Source organism: Oryzias melastigma, linkage group LG18 (assembly GCF_002922805.2).
Source record: "Oryzias melastigma strain HK-1 linkage group LG18, ASM292280v2, whole genome shotgun sequence".
NCBI classification, from domain to species: domain Eukaryota; kingdom Metazoa; phylum Chordata; class Actinopteri; order Beloniformes; family Adrianichthyidae; genus Oryzias; species Oryzias melastigma.
The window spans coordinates 3458225-3483750 of record NC_050529.1 but is presented as its reverse complement, the minus strand read 5'-3'; the positions used below and the strand labels follow the sequence as shown (position 1 = coordinate 3483750).

Below are 25526 nucleotides of genomic sequence, written 5' to 3'. Positions count from 1 at the left end.
TACAATTTGCTCAAATGGTATATATATGTATTTTTTACTTCTTTTAAATTAGAATATTTTGATTTTTTTTCTCCATTAACTAATGAAGATGATTTTCTATTTTTATAATCACTCTTTGATAAATACAAACTGTATTAATTGCCTTATTAGCAAGATGACTTACTTATTACATTTTGTATTATCATAATTCTTTGAATACAATCTTCAGAGTTTTTTCAATAAGAAATAAGAATATTAGATGATTTGTTGTGGATGCTTTGAAACTTGATTACGTCAAAAATATTAATGATGCTTTGGATCTATTAATATTTGATATTAAGTCCTGAACCGGATATTGATAATTCATGTAGAGAAAATGGTATGGTCGGGTCAGGGTGGGATTATACAAGTTTGCTTCCCTTCACTCCCTTTCAAGTAATCAACTTGTGATTTATTAAGTGACATGTAATGTATTATTACCTGATTGCTTGAAATAAACCATTTCATTCATTCATTCTTTCATGAGCATGGCACCTTCCAAGAAGAAACTAAAGTTGTCAGGGTCCAAGTGAGGGTCAGGGCAGGCAGCAGGCAAATAGAGATAGAGCAGGGTCAGAAAACAGGAGTTTAGATCCAGATAGTAACACTCAATGCAGGCAGGGTTGCATAAACAATACTTCACATTTAGTGAAGCTCTGTGCACTGCTTGGCAAATCGGAGTTAGCTGAGCTACATGCGGGGAGTGTGTGCTAAAGTTGTTGGGAGCTGTAGTGTGTTCAGTATTCTGGAGGCAGCTCCCGCTGGTGACCAGAGAGTGAGACATAGCTCTGACACCTTACAGCTTGTGCACATTTTGAGGTCACGCTTTGGCAGTCCAGTGACAGCCCGGAAGGCAGTAGCACCATAATCGACTGATATGAGGGTCTCCAACGTCCGCTAAAATCGTCTAATGATTGAGCAATGTTAGACTGCTTCTCTCTAGCAACCTCCCTGCCCCTGTGCTGCTGTCCCACTGTCACCATGCAATTGTTAGAATTCAAATGGTAACAGCGCAGGCACTTGACAAGGGCTGTTGATATGGGTTCTAGGGCCCGTTGATGAACAGATGTCAATCTGGCGATTCTGTCTTGGGTCCAAATGGGGAGATGGCATTGATGATGATAGAACATTGTGCTTTTTTACAAGTCAAGTTGTCTGTAAAATGACACGATTCTTATGTGTGGTCAAAATCTGAGTTGCAAATGATCAGTGGTGCAGAATGGCCCACCTTTTATACACCCCTGGGCTACTGGGCGGCTAGTGGCACTTGATATGAACGGCCAGAGATTCATACATCATTCAATCAGAGCTGCTGGTGATCCGGCTGCCATAGCCCTGTGACCGCACAGCTGCCGCCCAATTTCGTAATGCCATCATTCCTGACAACATCAGCGGAATGCGGAGGCACTCTGCAGACGCCTCCCCATCACATGGTGTCAGTTGTATTAGTGACCGGACGTGGTGCAGCGGTAGGGCGATCGACTCCTGATCAGAAGTGAGAGGGTTCGATTCCCGCCTTGCCCGCCCATGTGTCGAAGTGTCCTTGGGCAAGACACTGAACCCCGAATTGCCTCTGGTGGGAGGTTGGCGCCAGTGTTCGGCAGCGGAGCCACCACCAGTGTGTGAATGTGTGTGTGAATGGGTGAATGAGTCTGTGAATGTGAAGCGCTTTGGGCCCTCGAAGAAGGGTAGAAAGCGCTATACAAGTATACGCCATTTACCATTTTACCGGAGCATAATTTTTCATTATGTAGCTGTATCTTTTACATCCTGACTATGGAAATACAAATAAAATAGTAATTCCAAGCTGTAGATGTGTTGATTTTGTGTAAAATTAGGTTTTTTGAAGTAGAATTCAACAGGGAATCGCACCACTCTGGCAACCTACCTCCGGGGGTCTTTAGAGGAGCTGCAACATTTGATAACTTCTAGGTTTACTTTGAGCAGCAGGAGAGAGCTCCGCGTTACCTGTAATCTTTTGTGGAATATTTACTTTTACTGAAGAGTGAATTACAAAAAGTTCATTTTATTAACAGACTCAGAATAGACTAGTGATGGGAATTATGATTCCTTTTACTGACTCGAGTTTTAATGAGTCACTCACCAAAGTGAATCGATTCATTTGAGTCATTTGAATCATTGAGTCACTTGCCCAGAGAGTCCAAAGTAAAACACGCCACGTCCAATTTATTCATATTACTAAATTAATTATGAAAATAATTAAAACAAATCATTGCGTTGTGGGACACAAAGAAAACTTATTATTTAAAATGTTAAAAAAAGTTTTTTCAATGTATGTAAATTAAATTTCTGGAAAAAAGAAAGGGAAAAAAATAAAGTACAAACAAGTGAACATATTTTTATAACAAGCTAAATAAAGAGCAGAAATCAACTGAGTTTCTGTTAGTTTTGTAGTTAATTACATTATTGGAGAAAAAAATTAGCAAGTTGGATACCAAAGTCAGTTTAAATTTTTAAAAAGTGGTGGAATTGATTAATATTCTTTTATTTGCTTTTCAAGACATAAAATGAAAAATGAATTTAATAATGTGGCAGCAGTTCGTCTGGGCAGAGAAGCAGCTGAGCAGAGGAAGCAGCTCCTCCCCGTCAAACAGGCTGATAAACTAAAGCTAAGCTAAGCTAAGCTAAAGCTAACGCTCCAGCACAATGGATTCCTACAAGCTTCAGAGCGAGGCAGAGCTGCTGAGAGTTTTTTTCAAACGATTCACCTCCAAACGAGGCGAACTGCTCTGTGATTGGTCACAGATATGAGTACTGACTCGATACAGTCCAAAATGAGTTCTCTTCAGTGAGCTCTGAGTCCTGAACGAATCATAGCTGCTCCTCCATGTGTCCTGACTCGTGATTCAGCTCGGAGCGAGGCGCTGTTCGGGCTTCCGGTGAGCTCTGAGTCCTGAATCATGAGTCATCGCTCATTTGATTCAGCTCGAAACGAGGTGAATCAAATGAATCAACTGAATCATATGAGTGGTGACTCGAACACCTGCATTCATCCCGGACTCAGAGAGCAGCTCGCACTCACAACAGCACCTCCGCGAGGGGAGGGGTATGGGAGTGGCCAATAGATCCTCCGGTTGGGAGGGGGAGCAGATTCTCTGGTTGGGAGGGGCCAGGGAGCAGATTCTCCCAAAGGGAGGGGTGACTGAGGAGCAGCAAGTGTTGTCTGTAGAAGAGCGGTGAGCACAGACAGAGCGAAACCAGCGATTCTGTCGTGTTTCAGCTTTGTCTCTGAGGTTTTTAGTACTTCTCACAGCGAAGAGAATTAGTGGAAGGAAGTGAGTCAATTAATGAGTCAGTGGGGAAGATGACTCATGATTCTCGAGTCAGTAAAGTGACTCGCGAGTTTTGAACGATTCGTTCACGACTCGCACATCACTAGAATAGACTATCGTGAACTTAAGTGAGTATGATCATATCTCCAACCAAGTAAACCAAAACAAAAAAAAAAAACAACATCCTTGACTAGTTTCCTGTAACCATGGCAATAGGAAGTTCTCTACAATCTCAGTTTTTTTGTGTTGTGAGTCAGGGAAGTGTGCCGTTTCCTGCTGTTTTCACTGACTTCCTCTTTATGGTTGTGTGCTCATGCTTTAGTGTTTAGTCCTGGAAAACTGCACGTCTCCCTTCAAGTGACTTTACGTTTTTCTCTGTTTTTTCCTTTTTTTTTTTGGTTCATTATACCTGCAGCTCCATCACATATGAAATTTGTAAGTTGTATTTTTTATTTTATTTATTTAAAACTGGGTGTAAAAGTCTTCTGAATGATTGCAGCTTTTGGATTGTGTCCTTGATGTATTTTGTTTCTAGATGAACTATTGTGTGCTTTAGAAGCTTTAATTCTTTACCAAAAGGCAATGACAGAGTAACTTGGGCTTTTGTTCCTCCTTACAGCAGAACAACAGACGTACCATTATATTATGCAGGATTTTGTGCAAAAAGACACATCATTACAGTAAGCTGTATGAATGTATGCAGTGGTTCCCTGGCCTTCAAATCAGGATACGATATACAAAGGATGAAATGAAAAAAAAAGTTACAGTAAAAAAGCATTTGGCACAAAAAAAAATAATGAAATAAAATTGCACAAAATGTATTGTAAATATAGTTAAAGTAACATGTGTGCCACTGTAATTGAAGTCTAGGCAAATGCATTGTAATATAGTGTATATGGTTGGTCTCTTCTTCCCCGGTTTTGCCCTCCAAGCATCCTTACCCCTCTTCCATGAGGCTGACCTTCCGTGTTTCAATATTGTTGATAAATGGATGCACCTCATTAAAATTATGTCTCCTGGTTTATGGTATATATACAGTACTTGTAAAGTAGGGGTTCATGGAATTCAGCTGTGAGTCATAGTGAAGGAGAGGCCATCAACTAATAGTTCACACACCTCTTTTCATCAGTCTATAATGAAGTTCTTCTTAAAAAAGTGTATTGATATTTTCATGGAAACACATTAACAATTCTTTTTTAGAATGGACGTACAAAATGTTTGACATGTTCAACAAATTTGTGTGCAAGATTATTAGTTGTATAAACATAACTAATCAGTCTGAACAAGTTCAGATAATTTTGACAGGCATGAGAAAAATAAATGAATAATGATCATAATAAGTCAACACTGAAAAAAAAGCATTTTGGATTTACATAAAAAAATTATGTACAGCGGTTGCACATAATAAAGTTATGTTTTTAAAAAAAAAAATTTTTACATAAAGATTTTATATATTTTTTAAGTTAAACCAACATATATTTATCAAGTAATTTTTATTTATATATTTTATGTCTAATAGTTAAATTTACCTTATAGATTACTTGAGCTATTAGGTCATGTAGAAACAAAATAATTTGCATATGTTTATTGTACTTGACTATTATATGTTCTTAAAACATAATTGTATAATTTTTATATCACTCTACACCAATTTCATTATGCTCACTCTACTTAACTATTATATGTTATTAAAACATAATTGTGTAATGTTTATTTCATTTTAAACTAATTTAATTGTGTTTACTATACTAAACTATTATATTTTATTTAAACATAAATAAAATGTGCCAACCCCACCAACACACAAAAAAGAAACATTACTTGTGTCAACATTTTGTATTGCAAAATATTTCCAAAAAATGCAAAGTAATACATCACATCAATACCAGTTTTACAAAAATTCCACTTGTGACACCTTGTAACATCTATTAGAACTTGGCTAAATTGTAAAGAAATGTTAAATTGTAATGTATTCTGTTCTATAAGTTTAATTAAATTGCTACACAAAATGGCAAGATAAGTGTAGAAAAACATAAATTAACACACATTGAAAGCTTATAGATTTCATTTAAGTAAACACTTCCTATATATATAATAAAAAACACAACATACAATAAAAAAGTGATTTTTTTTCCCATCTCATAGTAGCATCTCAACTTTTGCCATTTGACATGCAACATCCAAATTAGCTTTGAACAGCTATTTTCTTTAAAACATTAAAGCTTTAAAACTACAAAGTAATAAACATTAAAAAAAAGATTTGCAGTTCAAAATAAAGGAATAAGTATAATGTAAACAGTAATAACATTTGTTAACTCCAAGTTCATTTTAAGTTCTGAGAGGGTATGCCATGTAAAGAGAAAGCAGTTCACTCAGTCTGTTTTTAAGAGCTTGAACCTTCTTCGAAAGTGTGCCACATTCCAGTTCCATCACCAGTTTTTGCAATACTTCACAGGTATTTTTGATTCCGGGAGGGTAGTTGAGATTGAGGGCAAGGCCGAATAGCATTGCAACAGCCAATGCTGCACTCTCCAGCTCCTCTAAGACAATATGGCCCTCAATAACTATGCCAATGTCTTCTGGTTTGTTCTCAGGATCATGTTTGATGGCATATGTTCCAACTGTTGTCTCTTCAACCACCCCTTGAATGATGTCTGCAACTTCTGCCTGAAAACAAAGACAGCAATTTATTTTAACAGAAGTTTACTTGTCTTTTTACAACAAAAAACTGTTTATAAAAAAACTAAAATAATGTGCAAAAAAGGGGAAAAAAAGGTAAATTTATTCTTCTCATGATCAGCGCTTTATATTTCAATCTAATTATTCTGGATAAATGCTCCACTAGATGTATGCATGTCGTGAACAGATCACAAAATGTTGTTGCTGTAAAACGCAGCAGAATCCAGCAGCAGTTTAAACTGGATTCTGACACAAACAATCCAGTCAAGCTAGCGATGTGGTCACAGATTCAGACTTCAGGGATCAATAACTATTTTAAAAAAGCGTCAAACTGTCAGCAAGTGTCTCTATTGGTTTGTCTGAATGTATACAACAACCTATAAAGGCATTTCAGCAGAAAAAAAGAGTTTTTGTTTCTTTTCAAGCTCTTCATGTCGTTTAACTGTGCTAAGCTAAGCGCTAGCTCTGTGATTTAACTGCTGAGGACCCGAAGTCTCCTTTGATATGCCCGTTTCATTTCTCTAACAGAGAAATAAAAGTTAAGGAAATTAACTACTGTGGTAATAAAACCGAAAATGTGATGTCTTAAGTGCTTAAAAAAGGGTCAAATAATCTTAAAAAAAGAGCAAAAACTAATAAATGGTTGTAATGATATCAGATAGTCATGAATACTCAATCAAATTCATGTTAAACAAACTCATCATTCCTTTTTTATATTCTTAACATTTTATTAAAAATGTTCAATAGCTCTAATGATATTAAGCCTAAAATCACTTAACTTTCTCACATGAATAATTATCATGTATATAATACAAAAACATTTATTTTTTCCTTGTAAATATTTGTTGTATTTTAAATTGTTTATTAAAGCGACTTTACAGAAGTTGAAGATTTAAATTATAAAACAAGATTAATGAAATATAAATAAGGAACAACCCAAATCTGTTTGTTCAATTTGTTCATGTTTTAAATGTGTTACAAAAGTATCAGATCGGGACTCGGAATCAGCGGGTACACAAAATCCAATTACTCTGAATCGGACCCCAAAAAAACCCAATCAGGACATCCCAAATAAAATCAAACTGCTCCTAAGCAAGTGCAACGTTGTTCAAAACTATAATGATATACTTACCACATATTCTCTTATTAGGTTTTCTAGATCTTCATTGATGTACACACTGGGCCCCTTGATAATGCACTCATGCCTGAGGTCAACATTATCCGGATCCTGGTTAGGGGTGACATAAAAAACATATGTGTCATCTGTTTTAAAGTTTTGTTTGCTTTTGTTTTCCACAAAAAGAAGAAAAAAAACTTGTATAAAATATAATACAAATTCTTACTTGGGCCACGGGTTCCACAATTCTCTGCAGTTGTCTTCCAATTTTTCCTCCACGTCGCTGAAATAGCTTAAGAAGTCTGACAGACAGCACGTCTAACTGTGACAGGAACCTGGTCTGCAAGGGCATTGTGGTGATGCGCTTGAATTCAGCATTTATCTGAAACAACAGTAGTTGAAATTTGTGGTTAAAAATAAATTACAAACACAATAGGTAGAACAAGATTTTATAGAAATATAGAGTACTGATAAAACACATAAGGTCTTAGTTTAGTGTCGTGCAGGAGTGGTCAAAAACGAGTTTATTTTACTATTGCAAGATCATCTCACTAAAAAAAAACGTAAATATGTGAGCAAAATGTAACCAACAAATCAATAATTTATACCCAATAACAAACCAATCAGACTTTGTAGCTCGATATAATAACTCCAAGTGAAACATGTTAACACAAAAACTTTTTTTTTAACAAAACATGAACTATTACTCCTGACTGACTGAGCGCCCCTCCCCCTGCGCGCGCTTACTCGCACGCGCTGCGCACCCTCCTTTTCTCCCCCCCGCCCAGTTCTCTGCTGTTTTTTTTCATGGAAGTAGCGGCATTAATTGCATTCACATACAACTTTTCTCGTGTTACACCCCGCCGGACTACTCAAGCTAATCGAGAGACTCCGGTCGTATAAAAAAAGAGAGATTTAAGACTCAAAAAAATAGAATTAGTTATTAGTTCTTTCGAAGCCCGGTGGTTGGAGACCACTGCTTCAGAGCGCACTTACCTAAAGAAAAGCGTTTCTCCGCCGCATAGCGCCGGTGCAGTTTAACTAGGCGAGGGTAACCCTTTAGAAACTAAAGATAATCCTACATTTCAGATAACCCTACACAATTCCCGAGCCGACTGCAGGACTCAGTGCTTTGTATTTGCTCCCGCCCTTCTCCACCAGCAGTCGTTATGATTGGATGTCGTCTTGGAAGACTATTTCCTTTTGTTTTTATTCGTTGACAAAAATGTCAATCATTTTATTTAAAGTTTTCGTGTCTGAGCGGAGCTTTTCCGGTTTTTCGTCAAGTTTCCGTCAGGTGAAAAAGGTCGTTGACAAAAAAAATTTTCGTCAACGAAGTTAACACTGATTTGAGTGAATGTACCCCAAGACTTCAACCTTTTTAAAACCTACGATCGAATACGCCCACGTAAATGCAGATGCGACTAATTCCTGGTGTGTCCAATCAATCCTCGAAACTGTCGGCTAAAAAAAACTTCTAGCACTTTAGGTACTATTCAAGTGAAAGCTTAAAGAAAACTATTGCCGAGAAACAAAAAAACATTATTCATTGTTGAAGTTGCAGGTTAAAAGTTCTTTTAGACACGAAGAACCCCAGGAAATAGTCTTGTACCTTTGCTAACAACATATCTGAATATGCTGTTCCAAATGCGTTTGTCATAACATTATATATATAGAGACAGATAGGTAGTAGTATTGGGGAAATGCACACTAATAAGTACAAAATTTTGATAAAATTGAAAATAGTATTCACAATTAGTAATCTAATCTACATTCATTGATACTAGCTGACTGCGAACGATAGCGTTTGCTTTTTCCCCCGATACGTAACTCAACATACACTGCTCTAAAAAACTACTACTTTTTTTAAATTTCCACTCAGAAATGTGTTAAACTCTAGTCAATACTCAGATAAATTGTAATTTTTTTTACCTACCTTTTTATTGTGAAACGCATCCAGTCCTCTCGGTGAAATGGGAAAAAAAAGATGGCCGACAGACATCTGAATCCAGAATATTCCCTCGCAAAGGGGCGGAGTCATTTAGAAAACATAACCGAAGTGTTTTGGATCAACATAACAAATTCTTAACACTTTAACATTGGTAAGGAATACAAAAAGCCAACACAATCTCAATATGTTTTCAATATAAACATGTACAAAACATGTAGAATATATGAAAATAAAACATGTCTATTTGACAAACTGGCAAAAGCCTTTTTTTCAGTGAAAAGTGACCTTTTTTTTTTTTATATTTGTACTCCATCAATTGGTTTGTGTCCAAAAGGATATGTTATTGGATGAAATGAACATGAAACTTCCATTGGGTTGTGCCCAAATGACTTTGTTTTGGAGGTTGCACTGACTGTTGTGAGAAATAGATAGGTCTTTTTTGTCACTATTAACAAGGACAATGAAATTGCAGCAACCGTAACAGTGCAAAAGAAATTTGGTAAAAGAAATGCAGCAAGAAATAATATAAAATATGTTATGAAATATAAAAATATATACAAAGAATTGTGCAATATAAGAGTAAATGACAGTAATAGTATCCAGACTATGTGCAGATATGTACATTATGGATGTGCAAAAAAAAAAAAAAGCTTTGAGGTAGGTAATATTACAATTTTTTTTACATGGATGAGTATTTAAATAACCTGATATACATATGCATATTTACATAAACAAAGAAATGCACTAAAACGATGGAGGAAAACTGTAAGTAGCGACTATGTGACACAGTCTGTTCTTTTTCAAAAGTTCAGACTTGCTGTGTAACACTTCTAAACTTTTAATACAAGTCTTCTATTTTTCTTATTCTTAATATTTTAGTTTTCAAATCAACTGGCATTTTTCAACCCTTTAACAACCCAACCAAGACAAAATCAATAAAAAAAATGATCTGTCTTTTGTCATGGGGCAATAATACACACAATCATTGTTTCCAACAACATATTTCTGAATGGGCTCTAACAAGCATTTAGATAAACAGGCAGTCAAAGAGTTAAACGCTCCCACTATCACCCAGTTATAAATAATAATAATAATGTTTAATCCAGATGAACCTTTATGCAATTTCAGGTACTATTCAATATCTGGACTGTCACTTTAATGGTAAATATTTAGGAGCTTCAAGAACAACATCCTCAAATTTGACCAGAGATTTAAAAAGAAATGAAAAAACAAAAAAAAAACAAAAACTTGCATTTGGTCAGAACTAGATTACATAACTGTAAAATGGTGTAGATACGTAGGGGTGGAATTATATAAATTAACTTCTTCCCACTCCTTTTCAAGCAATCAATCAAACTCTACTTGACTTAAGTTAATAATTACTAAGTGTATGTATGCAAACAGAGAGACAGACAGAGTGGCTGGATTGCTCAGTTGGTTAAGTGCAGGACTGGTGCGCAGGAAACCAGGGTTTAATACCCAGTTGATACCCAGGGAGCTTAATGAGCAACTGATGGAGCAATTAACTTAAAAATGGTGAGCTAATTAACAAAATCCAGTAAGGCTCCTTGGGCAAGACCGTTAAAGGGGCTCTACCATGATTTTCTTAAGCCTTTCAGAGTAAACTAGATTTGCAGTTCCTTTAAAGAAAGTGCATCTGATTGCTGTAAGTGATGCTGTTTTAAACCATTCTAAAGCTGTTGATATCAAAAACCAAAAATACCCTCTTTAAATATGTACGCAAATGTCAGTTTCCCCAGATGTGTCCCCCAGAAGTGAAATCCCTGTGCAAATCATCATCAGACCACCACTAGATGACGGTAAAGATTTTAAATGTTATTGTTTGTAAAGGACAATTTCCCTGACCAAGATATTAAAGCATTTACTTTTTGTCTACTGTGGTTTCAGAGAACTTAGCTTAGCTGCATTAAACCTCTAGTCTTCAAATGCAGATTCTTAAACTTTGAGAATAAAAGTCTTTTATCAGTAAAGACCAAGCTACTTTGTTGTCATTAAACAGCAGGTGGAATTTATAAAACAATCAGCAGGTCCCTTTAAAAGATCTGACCCCTGAGTCAAGGCTTTCCAAGACCATTTTGAGGCATGATGACACATTTTTTGGTCTCTTTTATTTTGACTCTTAAGAGTTTTTCTCCATCGATTTAGTGTGTTTCTTGCAACAGAATTAAACTTCTCACAACAGTTAGTGCAACCTCCACAACATTTAGTAATTTGTGCACAACCTAGTGTCAGTTTCATGTTCATTTCATCCAATAGCAAATCCTTTTTGACACAAAACAATTGACGAAGAACAAATCTCTATAATTGTATAATTTTGACTTACTTTTGATCATTATTCATTTGTTTTATCATGTATGTCAAATGATCCAAACTTGTCTAGGCTGATTAGTCATTGTTGGTACAACTAATAATCTTCATTGCACTGATTGCATCTTTGCACAAAAACTTGTTGAACATGTTGTCAAACACTTTATACATCAATTTTAAAGATAACTGTTATTGTGTTTCTAAGAAAGTTTACATAAACTTTTTTTAAGGAGAACCTCATTACACACTGATGAAAAGGTATTTTTAGTTGCAACCAATATTATCATTGGATGATGAAAACTTCCAGCACTCTGTTGCAGTCAGGGGTTCGCAGAACATGACAGGATGATTGTGGTGTATCTTCCTTTTTACTCTACATTTCTGAATCTCATTGAGGATTTTTCCTCCTGGAAGTGGAAGGTATATGACAGGCATCCACATACCCAAATGACCTGCTAGAGGTCATGAATGCAGCTGGTGATGACATCACAGCAGAGTCCTGCAGAGAGTGGATTCGGTTTTCAAGAAGATACTTGTCTCTGTTCATTGATAGAGCTGATATTCATTGTGATGAAGAAGAAACCATATAGCCAGACAGATGAGATAGTCTAGTTGTCCATGATTGATTAACAGAACTTTCTGTTTTACAGTATTTTCAGATTCAAAACTACTTCAGTAAGGTTTACTGAACCTAAGCAAGTGTTTTTTTGTTTGTTTCCATTTGCACAATGCTGTGAACGGTTGTAAATAAACTGTGTAAAGTTTTCAAAATGCTATGCATGATACATACTGTAATGCTGTCTTTACATTACATGACATTTGGAAACACTTCCAGAGTGATCAGTCTCAATGAAAACATGATGAAATCTATTGACTTGACCATCAAAAAAGCTGGAGTCACGACTTGTTATTTTGATGACACCGACACTTTCATTGACATAAAAACTTGTTTTGAAGCATGAACTACCCATTTTGAACTACAGACTTGCATTTTGAGAATGTGACTCGCTTTTGCAGTTGACCTACCATGTTTTGCAGTTCGTGCTAATTGTTTTGAGAAACGCCTGAGGGATGCTGTAAACTTCAATACTGTTGTGAGAAATGTAATAAATTGATTAAGGAAAAACTATAAATAGTATTTTATAGTTTTAGATGTCCCTTTCTGGAAACAGTTCCTGGAACTTTCAAGAGATATCTTTAAAGTATTGAAAGCTTTTGACACATATTTGCATAGCAAATTTTTAGTAGTTGCATAACCACTTTTAACAGTATATTATATAGTTTTTAAATGCACTTATCTCTTATATGCTGTTTTAAAAGTGTACAATAACTTCTATAAGCTTTTAAGGGGTAAGGTTTTTAATAATAATGGGTTTTTTAAACATTGATTGTTTTGTCATCTGTCAGTAAAACATTTTTGGTGTTTTTTTTTTTTTTTTTGTTTGTTTTTTTAGCAAAGGCGTTTGAGAAATATTGCCGTTCATCCCTGAATGTGTGACGAATGTCGAATATGAAACTAGCTTAACCGCGCTGCTGTCAGTTCTCTGCAGTACCCGCCGTCTCTTCTTCTCCGGTGTTCTGGAGTAAACCGACCACAATGTTGATTGATTGATTGATTGTTTATTTAAGACAGGGACAGCATATTTTAATAAAACATTTAAAAATGCAAATATATAAGATTATAGTCTTTTAGACTAATTTCCATCTTTAGTCCCTATGGAAAAGGTTGTTCATCTCCAAGTAAAAGTACAAGTTAAAACAATACATAAAAGGTATACAGAAGTCTGAAAACAGCAGAAAAAACAAATTGGGTTGTCAATAGAGAAATACACAACAGGAAATTCATAAAACATAAAAGCAACATTTAAGGGGGGAGGAAAAAAAAAAAATAGCAGTTCATACAGAGCCGTGGTGGCAGTTTTGATTGTCTAAAAGCCATGATTTTATCTGTTTGCTAAATGAGCTCAAAGTTGTCAGTTGTCTTATTGTTGTGGGAATTGAGTTCCAGGTGTGAGACGCCCTGATGGAGAACACAGCCTGACTAAAGGCGCTCTTCCTGAGAGGAACAGTCCAGTCACCCCTGGAAACAGCTCTAGTAGCCCTGTTTGTGTTTTTTGTAATAAATGTCTGTAGAGGAGGAGGGGCCAGGCCATGAAGAATTTTGTAAACTAGAATTGAATCATTGTATTTGACAACATTATTCCAGTCCAGCAGGTTTTGTCTTTTCAGTATATTACAGTGATGGTGGGCTTTGTGCTTTCTGTCTAGTACTTTTAGAGCTTGTTTATGGAGTGTTTTGATGGATTTCAGAGTTGTTATGTTGGCCGATGCCCAGCTGGTTAAGCAGTATGATAAGTGCGACATGATCATTGCATCAAAATACAGTTTAGCAGACTCTAGGGTTAAGTTGTTTCTGATATATCTGAAATTTTATAAGTTAAATTTAATTCTGTTAAGAGTTTTCTTTACATGTCTTTTAAAATCAAGTTGTGAATCTAAAACTACTCCAAGATATTTAAATTCTTGGACCACTTCAAGACTTTGACCTTTTACCATGATGTTAGGATCAGATTCAGTACTCACTCTCTTTGAAAAATACATACACACAGTTTTAGATACATTTAAATGTAGCTGTGAGCTTTGCAACCATTCACTTACATTAATCATAACTGATGTTAGCTGTTGTGCAGCTTGATTTTTGTTTTTTGCATAAACATAAATAACAGCATCATCAGCATATAACCGACAGGTTACGGTTGATGGACAGCAACTTGCCAGATCATTTATGTACAGGCTGAACAACAGGAGACCTAAGATGGACCCTTGTGGCACTCCAAGAGGGTTTACACTGGTTGTGGATTTGGTTTGATGAACTGTAACACACTGTAACCTTGATGCGAGATATGACTCCATCCATTTTAATGAATTGACAGAAAAGATTCAAAGATTCAAAGACTTTTATTGTAACTGTCAGGAACAGTTAAATTGTGGGGGTAATAAATATTATTTAAAGTGAGGTGTGCAGTTGTGCAAAATTGGCAATATTTCAGATGAAAGTTGAAATGAGTGAGTTTATTTAGCAGTGTCTGGTGGTTGACTGTATCAAAAGCTTTTCTGAGGTCAAGAAAGACTGCCCCAACAACACCTCCTGCATCTAGCTTGGACTTTATATTCTCCAGAAGGAGGCACACAGCTGTCTCTGTTGAATGGTGTTTTCTAAAACCAAATTGCAAGCTATGGAGCATCTGGGTTTCATTTAGATGTTGGATGAGTTGTTCTGCCACCAATTTCTCAATTATTTTTGATATAGAGGGAAGGATTTCTGATTGGTCTATAATTACTTGTTATTGTTGGGTCTCCAGATTTGAGGATTGGTGTTATAACTGAACTTCTGGAACAGTCTGGAAATATTCCTTGATTTATGGAATTGTTAATGATGTCCATAATTGGTGGGAGAAGAGGTTGTTTGTGAGTTTTAAGAAATAATGTATCCAAGGCATATGCGTCTTTAGCTCTAGAGCTTTTAAGCCCACAGATCACTTTATCAACCTGTGACTGGGATACTGTGTGTATGTCAAAGACCGGAGCTTCAGTGTTGATTAGCATCTGAGTTACCGGTCTAGCCCCAGGGCATGAGCTCTTTGATAGATTCATTGCAGAAGTGATAAAGTACATATTAAGTGCTGTTGCAATGTCCTTAGGATCCTGGACCACAGTGTTGTTAATCTGTAACTCTTTGATTTCTTTGTGTGTGGAGTAGGTACTTGTCATTTTTTTAATGTGTGTCCAGATTTCTTTAGTATTACCTTTAGCATTGGTAATTATGTTTATGAAAAAGGTTGCTTTTGCATTTCTAAGTGCTTTTACCACCTTATTTCTGAGTGAGGCAAATATCTGTCTATCATGCATGGTTTTGGTTGCTAATGATTTCTTGAGAGCATGGTCTCTCTGTTTCATTAAAGTCCATAAGTTATCATTTAACCAAGGTAAGTGAGTTTTTTTGACAGATTTATGCTTTGCTTTTTTCATGAACTGTGACATTGTGTCCTGTAAAATTCTCATAAACACCTCACAGTTTTTGTTGACATCACTATTGGTGAGATGGCCAGACCAATTTATTTCATTTAGTGCACATTGTAGGTTTTCAATCTCAACCTTGGGTATTCTAAATTGCTCAATCATTTTTTTAGGTGGACGGAACAATCTGTTTTTTGACAATTTCCTGGAAAACAGAACCAGGTTGTGGTCTGACAAACCTGTAAGCAGATTATACATTTTCTGTATCCTGTCACATTTATTGCTAAAAACTAGATCTATACATGTTTTTGTTGAATTTGTTATTCTGGTTGGACATTCTATTAGTTGAGTCAAATTAAACTTGGTGGCTAAAGTTTTGAGAGGATTCCGTTTTGCTTTGTCAAGCCAGTTTATATTAAAATCCCCAAGTAAAATAATTTCAGTCTTTGAATTGCATTCTTTTAGTATATCCTGCAGTTCCTCATAAAATACATTGCACGATGATGATGGTGGTCTATAGATACCAAGTAGCACAAATGACATTTGTGGAGAGAGGACGACTTTCAGGCCAATGCATTCCAGGTTATGTACAGTAGTCCATGTTATTTGCTTACATTTTAAGTTTTCCTTCACATAAAACATTACCCCTCCACCCCTTCCCGTAGTTCTGTCCAGTCTGAAAATTTTGTATCCTGGTACATATAAACCAGCCATTGTGGAGTTACTATGTAGCCATGTCTCAGAAATATATAAAAAGTCCAAGTTTGAGTCACTTAACAGATGCTGAACTTCATCACTTTTTGGTAAAATGCTTCGAATGTTTATATGACCACCAAGAAGACCTTTAGGTTTACATTGTGGGTTCCAGATAACCTTAGCATGATTGACAGTTTAGCGTAGTTTGATTGATTTGTGTTTTTTATAGATTGTCCTCATGGGTGGGGCTTTAGGTCTGGCATTGTAATTATTATAGGAATGATCTGACCTGCTACGATGTGCCTGGTCTGGAGTCACAATGTCCTGGGTCTTGCTAACTGGGTGATTTTGTGGTCTTGGCCCAGACAGTAGTGGTGTAGATCCAGACAGTAGTGGTGTAGATCCAGACAGTAGTGGTGTAGATCCATACAGTAGTGGTGTAGATCCAGCTAGTAGTGGTGGAGATCCAGCTAGTAGTGGTGGAGATCCAGCTAGCAGTGGTGGAGATCCAGCTAGCAGTGGTGGAGATCCAGCTAGCAGTGGTGGAGATTCAGCTAGCAATGGTGGAGATTCAGCTAGCAGTGGTGGAGATTCAGCTAGCAGTGGTGGAGGCCTAGCTAACAGTGGTGTAGATCCAGCTAGAAATGGTGGAGGCCCAGCTAGTAGTGGTGGAGGTCTAGCTAGCAGTGGTGGAGGCCTAGCTAGCAGTGGTGGAGGCCCAGCTAGCAGTGGTGTAGATCCAGCTAGAAATGGTGGAGGTCCAGCTAGCAGTGGTGGAAGCTCAGCTAGTTGAGGTCTCAGCCCAGGCAGCAGCAGTGTAGATCCAGCTAGCAGTGGTGGAGGCCCAGCTAGTAGTGGTGGAGGTCCAACTAGCAGTGGTGAATGCCAAGCTAGTAGTGGTGGAGGTCCAGCTAGCAGTGGTGGATGCCCTGCTGGTTGGATTGGATGCCCATCAAGCAGGGGTGGAGGCCCAGCTTGTTGTGATCTCAACCCATGTAACAGTGGTGGAGGCCCAGGTAGCACTGGTAGAAGTTCATTCAGCTGTGGTGCTGACCCACATAGCGGTGTTAAAGGCCCAACTAGTACTGGCCCAGGGTTAAGCTCAACATCACCAGCTAGCAGCAGTATTAGCAAGAGATTAAGAACACCCTGGAGAGGTTTGCCTTTACCAGCCTTTCTCTGCTCACTTGAGGGTGGTCTGGCATGGCCGTAGTCCAATACTTGGGTGAATAGCATATGCTGACTCATGCTGGCTGGGCACATGATTAATTCATCCTTTTTTCCTGTACAGGTTGGACTTAGCAAAAGATAAAGAGTAATCCAAACAACCGAGGAATACAATGATAGCAAAATCAAGGGTCCAATTTGTTTTTTGGATGACTTTTTAAGCAAACAATCAGGACTTGCTCTGCTGTGAGTCTCCACCCTGGCAGCCATCATGTTGGATACGGATTTTCCTCCGTGTGTACGAACATGCATATAATGTCTTCGGTGGCTTCTTAAGATTTAAAACTCTGAGCCACATCCTTCTGACTTCATCCTCGCCCGGTAGACGGTAAAATCTGTACCGCGGAGGGCAGCTGCATCCCTCTTTGTCAGCAGCCCATGTCCCACACAATGCTCCACAAATTTAATTTAGTTTGGTTGTTAGTACAACCACGAGCTGCAAAACATGCACCTGAACTGCGCAAAGACATTTTTAAAAACTTTGAGAGATTAAGTAAAACTCTTTTAAAGTTTGTATGCACCGCTAAAGCCAACAAAACCGCCAACTTTCAGTGGAAACAAATAGAGCCGTGAAAATTCGGGTTGCTATGCCGGAAGTTGCACCCATAATCCCTTTTACATGAGAGGCCCCAGGAATAAGGTGGATAGGTAAGTGATCAGTGATATCACTTATGAACAAGCTACTGGTTATGTGATTTGTCATAATATTAGTAAAAATGTTTTCAATGATTTTGGCACTATGAGTTGTTATTCTAGCAGGTTTGGTAATTGTTGGCTAAAAGGACATGCTACATTGCATGAATGAATGAATCAGCAGTTTTTTGTTTAGATGGATTCAGTAGATCTGTATTGAAGTCACCACAAACATGAACATTGTTATTATTAATTTATTTGACAGGGACATAACCAGTTTTTGTAGTCTGTTTAGTTTTTAACAATTGTTTATATTTTAAAGCCCAATGAGGCAAATCTCTTTGTGATTTTGGGGTATATACATAAAATTGAATTGAATTGAATTGACATTGCACTTTAAAAAGCATTCCTGCCAATGCACCAGAGTTAGCTCAAAAGCTATTTTTCATCTGCTGTCCCTGGACTGATGGTAAAATCATCTCCCTATAAGAACAAAGTTAAAAACAAAATGTAATACAAGTACAGTAAAAGCACAGTAAAAACATATAACATTTTTAAAAAATTAAATAAGCACACAATAGGATAAATTAAAAAAGTAAAAAATAAATAAAAATGAGCAGACGCAATAAAATGAATCATAACAATGGATTGTAAAATGGCATGTAGAGTAATCAAATGTAAAAAAGTACATTGAAATCATTTGAAAACAAGGAACATGCAGACATTTAAAGAGTCCTGAGAATATTCTGGGTATTAAAATATTATATATGCTGACATATCTGATGTGTCACCAGCCAGTTCTTAAGATGTTTTTTGAACAATAAAAATGAGCCCAGTTCTCTGATGTTCTGAGGGACAGACTCCCATTCCTGTGCCGCTATAACTGAGAATGTTTTTTGGCTAAAGACATTTTTCCGCAGAGGGACGGTACAATCTCCTCGGGCTGACCCTCGTGTGACTCGATGTGAGCTGGATCGAACGGTTACAAACTGACTAAGTGGAGGAGATGACAAACCATGTACTATTTTATATAACAGACAAAGGTTTGAATACTTGATGAAATTCTTCCAGGTTAACAGTTTGTGATTGTAACGGCTTCAGAATTGTTTTGTTTGCCTGTGACCAGGTTGTGATGCAATATGTTATATGGGAAAAGATCATAGCATTCATGAACATCCTAGCAGCCTGTAATGATAACTGTGGTCTTATGAACCGGAAATTTAATAAATTGAACTTCACGTGATTACAGACTCTTTTGATTTGTGATTCAAACTTCAGATTAGAATCAATCAGGATCCCAAGATACTTAAATTCTGACACAACTTTAATTTTGTTTATTCAATGTAGAGAACATTTTTTCTACATATTCTTGAAACATAAGATCTGCACTAGGTGGTCTGTAATAACAGCTTATGATTGTTTTTTTTTCTTTTTGTTGAATATTTCCACAGTTATGCATTCCATTCCATTTTCTATTGTATTGACATGTTTTATTATATTAAATCTTATTGGTTTATGTATATACAGGGAAACTCCACCTCCCATTTTATTTATTCTATTCACATAATTAAGGTCAGTTATCCAGCTTAAAATTGATACCTTTTGCATTATTAAACCGTGTTTCTGAGATAGCAATTACACTAAATGGGTGAGAACATTTCTGCAAGAATTCTTTAATATCATCAAGTTTTTATAGATATTTCGAGTATTAAAATGTATTATTGATAGTTTAACTTCTGCATTAATAGCACTATTGAAATTTTCTTGTGTGTAATAAAAGCAGCTATTGTTGATAGAATACGAAAAGATATTATCTGGATCTATTTCAGTCTCTGGGGTTCAAGCATTGTTTTTGGTGTATTCTGAAGTTGATGTAGTCTTCAGTGATGAACAAATTTATTCCTTTAAGATTTTTTTGCCCTTAGTATTTTTGATTTGTCCTTAAAGCGCAAATATTTTGCTACAATAGTGGTACAATCTTGGTCTTTTGTGGTTGATGTCAGTCTTCCCCATACGATGTGCTCTTTCCACCTCCATGTCATCAGAAATCTGTAGTTCATCCTTAATGATTTGTTTAACCTTTTCTTCAGACTCTGCCCATGTTTCTCCCGGTGACTCTGTTATTCCAACAAAGAAAAGCTTACTTCAATTTGAATGAGCCTCAAGATAGTCAAGCTTATCAGTCACTGTCAAAAGACTGTCACACACTTTTAAGTTATCATTTTGCAGACTTTTGCCACACTCCGCCTGTTTGTTTCATCAACCATTTTTTCTGGTGTACTGAAGGCTTGTCTTGATGTCTTGTAGTAGTTTAGTTACTGCATCAAATCTGGAGCAGCTGGGAGCTGGAAGCTGCTGTTGGTCGGGCCACTGGAGCGGCCCGGAGCCAGGTGTTGTCATTTGTAGGGCCGCTTGAGCCGCCGGGAGTTGAAAGCCATTGCTAGTTGGGCCACTGGAGCCGCCTGGAGCTGGAAGTTGTTGTTGGTTGGGCCACCGGAGCTACCCCTGGAACCGGGTGTCATTGCCCGTAGGGCGGCTGCCGGAGCCGCCGGGAGCTGGAAGCTGTTGCTGGTCGGGCCACTGGAGCCGCCTGGAGTCGTGTGTTGTCATTCGTAGGAGCCGCCGGGGGCTGAAAGCTGGTGAAATGTTCTTTGAACATCCAGCTCCTGAGGCTCTAGAGCTCTACTGCAGGCTAAAGTGGGTCTTCTTCAATATAATGCCTCCAAGCTGCCACATTCTGTCTGTACTCATATTTAATGAATTAAATGTGACATAAGTGTGTCTTTTCTTTGGTTTGCTTGTTTTTTTATTGGTTTGAAAAATATATCAGTTTTGTCCTGTATTTTTTTACAATGCATGATTGAAATGAACCCAATCAACCAGTCAGTTCAATTTCCACTCAATTAACACTTTTTTCAGCAGCAAAATGCAAACATTTCTCATTTTGTCTTTCAACAAAGATTGCTGTAATTGTGAATTTTTCTTTTTTTGTCTTCCTTATGTTTTTTTTTCATCCTTTACTTAACAAAAAAAGCTGCATCGAGATTAAAAACTTGTTTTACAACGAAGTCCGGCCAAGAAGGCAGCAAATATAAAATACAGGTTAACAAATGACGTCTTACATAATACAAAATAACAGAAACAAACGCATGCCAGTGAGGTGGTCTCTGGAACTTTCAATTTGGATTTAAAAACCATACAGAGAGATAAACTCAGCTCAGAAAACATGAGGTTATGTGGACATTTGTTTGTTTCCTAGAAGTTCTAAAGGCCTGCAGAATCCTGCCCCCTTTCCGGGGAACAATTGGGGGACTGCATCCAGGAACTCGTCTGCTCTCCCTGATCTGAGCTTGGGAGCGATGCAGCCAGGTCCTCAGTCCAGCAGCAGCTCTTTTTACCACACCAGGCCAGGGCTATCATCAGTCCCGAGGGGGGGATGGACCGGGCCCTCCAGCCACAGACGCCACAGCCCCCCAAGAGCTGCAGCTCATCAGGAATGACTGGGAAACCATGCTGGAGCTGGGACCTGAAGGTTGCACTGATCCTGGTGACACTGGCAGGAGCCCTCATCTTACTTCTGCTGTTCAGACTCCTGCAGCTGAGACACAGGTACGCACATCCACCCTTCTGAGCCACACAGCTGGTTATTCCCCTTTATCCATGGGAGAGTTTTTACCCCAACCAAAAGTTTGCATTGGAACCATGGCCTCCGAGGCCATGGTTCTTGAACAAAGAAAATTGGTTTGCCATCTCTGGTGGAGTTCTCCTCCACTATGGAGGAGTTTAAATATTTTGGGGTTCTGTTCATGATTGTGGGAAGATCAGAGCATGAGGCAGATTGGTGCGGTGTTCGCTGTCATATGGTTCATCGATTAATCAAAACTGACGATTAATCAATGAACCAGTATCAGAAAAAATATCAGCTAGATGAAAAAAAACAATATTCTTTAAATATTTCTTCTTTTAAATTTCCTTCGGGATTAATAAAGCTAATCTATTCTATTCCAATTTCTCAATTCCTACGTTGCAACCAAAACAATCTGTCTGAGGTAAAATAGAATCAAATGAAATTATACCATTTAAAAGTCATTTCAATTTGATATGAATTGAAAATTGAATTGATATCGGAGAATACCATTTGGATTGAGATACATAAGGTTTATTTTACTATAATGTAAAAAGATCAAGTTTTATCCCAGCAGACAACACACATGTGATGCAGCAGAAAGTGATCAACCATCATTCCAGTCTCTGAATTGATCAAAGTCATGTGACCATACAGTGTTCAAGAATGTTCTAGAATGTCCACAACAGTGGACTGAACTTTATCAAACATGTGAATGGATTTGACATTCATTCTTGTTTACTTCTTTGTTTGTACACAGATTTAATTTATTATATTAAAGAAACAGAAGGAATCTGGAAAACCTCAGCTGCTCTGTTCAGTAGCAGGTATTTCTCTCTGAGTCACACTGATGGAAGTTTGGATCAAGATGTTCTGATCCATGTTAGATCAGTGAATCGGATCAAATCGGATTGTTCAAAATGAACCAAGGTCTAATATGAATCAAATCAGCAATCACAATTATTAAATCGAATTGTTAAAATGAATCATTACATATGGAGAGAAAATAGACTCGCTTCAATTTGTGTGTGCATAATTCTTAATTTGTGCATAAATAAGGATTTGTGCATGTGTATTCTTGATTTCTGCGTGCATATTTTAGGATTTGTGCATAACTTTGGATTTGTACGTGCTTAATTCTTGATTTGTGAATAACTTTTGATTGGAGCAAGCGAATTCTTGATTTGTAACTCATATAATATGTTTTGTGCACAAGTAAAACAATTAGAAAATACAAAAAAATACAAAATACAATTTACACATGCAGAAATGAAAATTACAACAGCTTCTAATTACACTCAAAAATCTATAAAAAAAAAATACACACAAATCACCAAATACACACATGCTCAAAGATTTGAGCACAGTACTCGCCCCTCCCATTGCTTCAACCTTTCTGTTTCCTGTGGCCACTTTCCAAACGCCTGGAAATCTGTTACTGTTACTCCTGTCTTTAAATCTGGTGATTCATCTCTTCTGAATAACTATCAACCAATTAGTATTCTTCCAGTTGTTTCCAAAGTTGCAGAAAAATGGGTGGCAGAGCAGATGGTTCACTTTCTTAATAGCAGCTCCCCTTCCCTTCATAGCAGGCAGTTTGGTTTCAGACCCAAACATTCCACTGAGATGGCTACATGCCTTTTTGTTGAAAAAGTAAAACTTTTACTTGATAAGGGTGGATTCGTAGGTGCAGTTTTTTTGGACCTCAGGAAAGCTTTTGACACAGTAAACCACTCTGTTCTTCTCACCAAAGTTTAATTTTTCCAACAATACAGTGAGCTGGATTGAATCCTATCTGCACGATCGTAGACAAACAGTGTCAATTAACAACTGCAGTTTTGGTTCCCTGTACAGTAATGATTTGCCCTCTGTCTGTCCCGAAGCTGAATGCATAATGTATGCGGACGACACAGTTTTCTGTGTTCACGGTCGCTCCAAAATCGCTGTTGCTACAAAACTCGTCAAAGCGATGTCGTGTGTTGGAAGCTGGTTGCAGGAGTCCTGTCTTCAGCTGAATATTTCTAAAACTGTGGGCATATACTTCAGTAAGAGAAACAGAGCATCACCTGACCCCAATATAGAAATTAATGGAGAAAAGATAGAGATTGTCAGCCATTTCAAGTATCTTGGTGTAACTATTGGTTCACAATTATCCTTTAAAACCCGCATTGAAAAATTGTGTAAAAAGATCAAGTTCAATCTTTTAAATTACTGGTCGATACGAAATGAAATGTCCCTTGAAGCTGCAAAAATGTTTTTACACTCAATGATTTTTAGTCATTTTAATTACTGTATAACCTCCTGGTCCCAGGCTGGGCAAAGTGTAAAGAAACTGCTGGAGGTGTTATATAAGCAAGCTGTTAAGGTTCTGGACAAAAAACCGAGGCACTATCATCACTGTGCTGTTTTTAAAAAACATAGTCTTTTAAACTAGGACAATCTTCACAAATTCATGGACATTCAGCTGATGTTTAAGGTGCTACATAACTTAGCTCCAGATCCCCTTTCAGTATTTGTCAACCGAAGAAAAGACTCGAGTCACTCGGGGCTGTGTCAGAGGGGACTGTCTTATCCCGCTGCGCAGAAGCGCTTTCAGCCAGTCGGCCTGGTCAGTGAGGAGTGCTGTAGAGTGAAACTCAGTACCTGAGGAGGTCAGACATCCAGCACATGCAAGGATTTCACAAAAAAAATGAAAAAATAAAAAAATCACTGACACCTACAGGTGCCAACACTAAAAAATGTCCCTATTGTAATTGTGGTATGTTTTACTGTGCTGTCTTGTCCCTTTTCAGCTGTGTGTATCTATATGTAGTGTAAGGTCTTTTCTTGTGTTTTACAGCTGTTGTGCTCTCTAGATGTTAGTAGCCTGAGATGTACGTTTTTTCTCTTTTATTGTTTAATTGTCTTCTGTTACTGTCTTTTAACGTTTCTTTTAACATTCTCGCCAGGGGACTACAGATGAAAAATAGCCTTCTTGGCTAACTCTGGCTTTTTTAAAACCATGTTTAATTTTTATTCATGTGTTTTGTTTTAAATTGCATTGTCCCCTTTCTAAAAATAAACTAAACTAAACCTCTTACACACTTACGAAGCCTAAGTTACACACGGATTCCATCGTGACCCCGGGCTTACACCGCTAGCGTCAGTGCTCCGTTGTGTGCGCTGCAGTCTTTTCCTAAATTTAAAAGTGAAAGAGGAACTTCCACTGCAGGGGTTCACGTCCTGCGTCTCCGGACTGACCTCTGCGTCGGTGCAAATCCGTTTCGTTGGGTTCAAATTTTGACAGACGATGCAGCTGATCTGCAGAACTTTCTGTGAAGTTGGGGCTATTCACGACTTGAACCAGAAACCACGCGAGCGAATTTAAAGTGTATCCGGTATATTTTCAAAATAAAACGAACTTTCCGCTGAACTTGCCGGTGTGGTGCCAAAGTAGTTATCCCCTGCCACGATTTGTGACTAGTCGCGGGAGCGCGCATAGGCTCCGTCAGCGCTGCTTTGAAACTTAAAAGCTTACAAAGGTGGCGGATCATCACAATGGTGCCTATTTTTGGGCTCTAGAGGTTGTTTGTTTGTTACTGTGTGTGTGTTTGTTTGTTTGTTTGTTTGTCTGCGTGCTTTTTTTCATTATAAAATGAGCTCTGTCTAATTGATTTAACATTACGCAATAGGCTACATGAAACAGACGTAGAAACATTTGATAAAGGACAGATTATACAATCTTCATTCATTCAGTTTTTTTCAGTTTTTAGACAGCCGTGGTATTGGTCTCTTGTACGTAAAGTCCTTGTACCTCTTACCCCCCCTCCCCAAACATTGAATTGCTTTTGTTGAGATAACTTGACTGGTGGATATGTGTAGCAGGCAGTAGAAAGTCAATGGAAACAGCAGGAGAGAGACATCTTTCCTTCCCACACCCAGCACCTTTCCATGCTTTTTCAC

General features: G+C 37.5%; 1 protein-coding gene across 2 annotated transcripts in view; it reads left to right on the top strand.

The window, feature by feature from the left end:
* Positions 1-2062: 2062 nt before the first annotated feature.
* LOC112139924 (proline-rich receptor-like protein kinase PERK2) overlaps positions 2063-25526 on the top strand; it is a 40007-nt gene continuing 16543 nt past the window's right edge. The window contains exons 1-2 of one of the 2 annotated variants that reach the window (XM_024262781.2): positions 2063-3746; positions 21219-21568. In XM_024262781.2, the coding sequence (XP_024118549.1) occupies positions 21396-21568 (173 nt within the window). In that variant the 5' untranslated portion in view covers positions 2063-3746; positions 21219-21395. Of the gene's footprint in view, positions 3747-20329; positions 21569-25526 lie in introns of those variants that run through there. The other variant, XM_036216818.1, reaches the window with a different exon arrangement.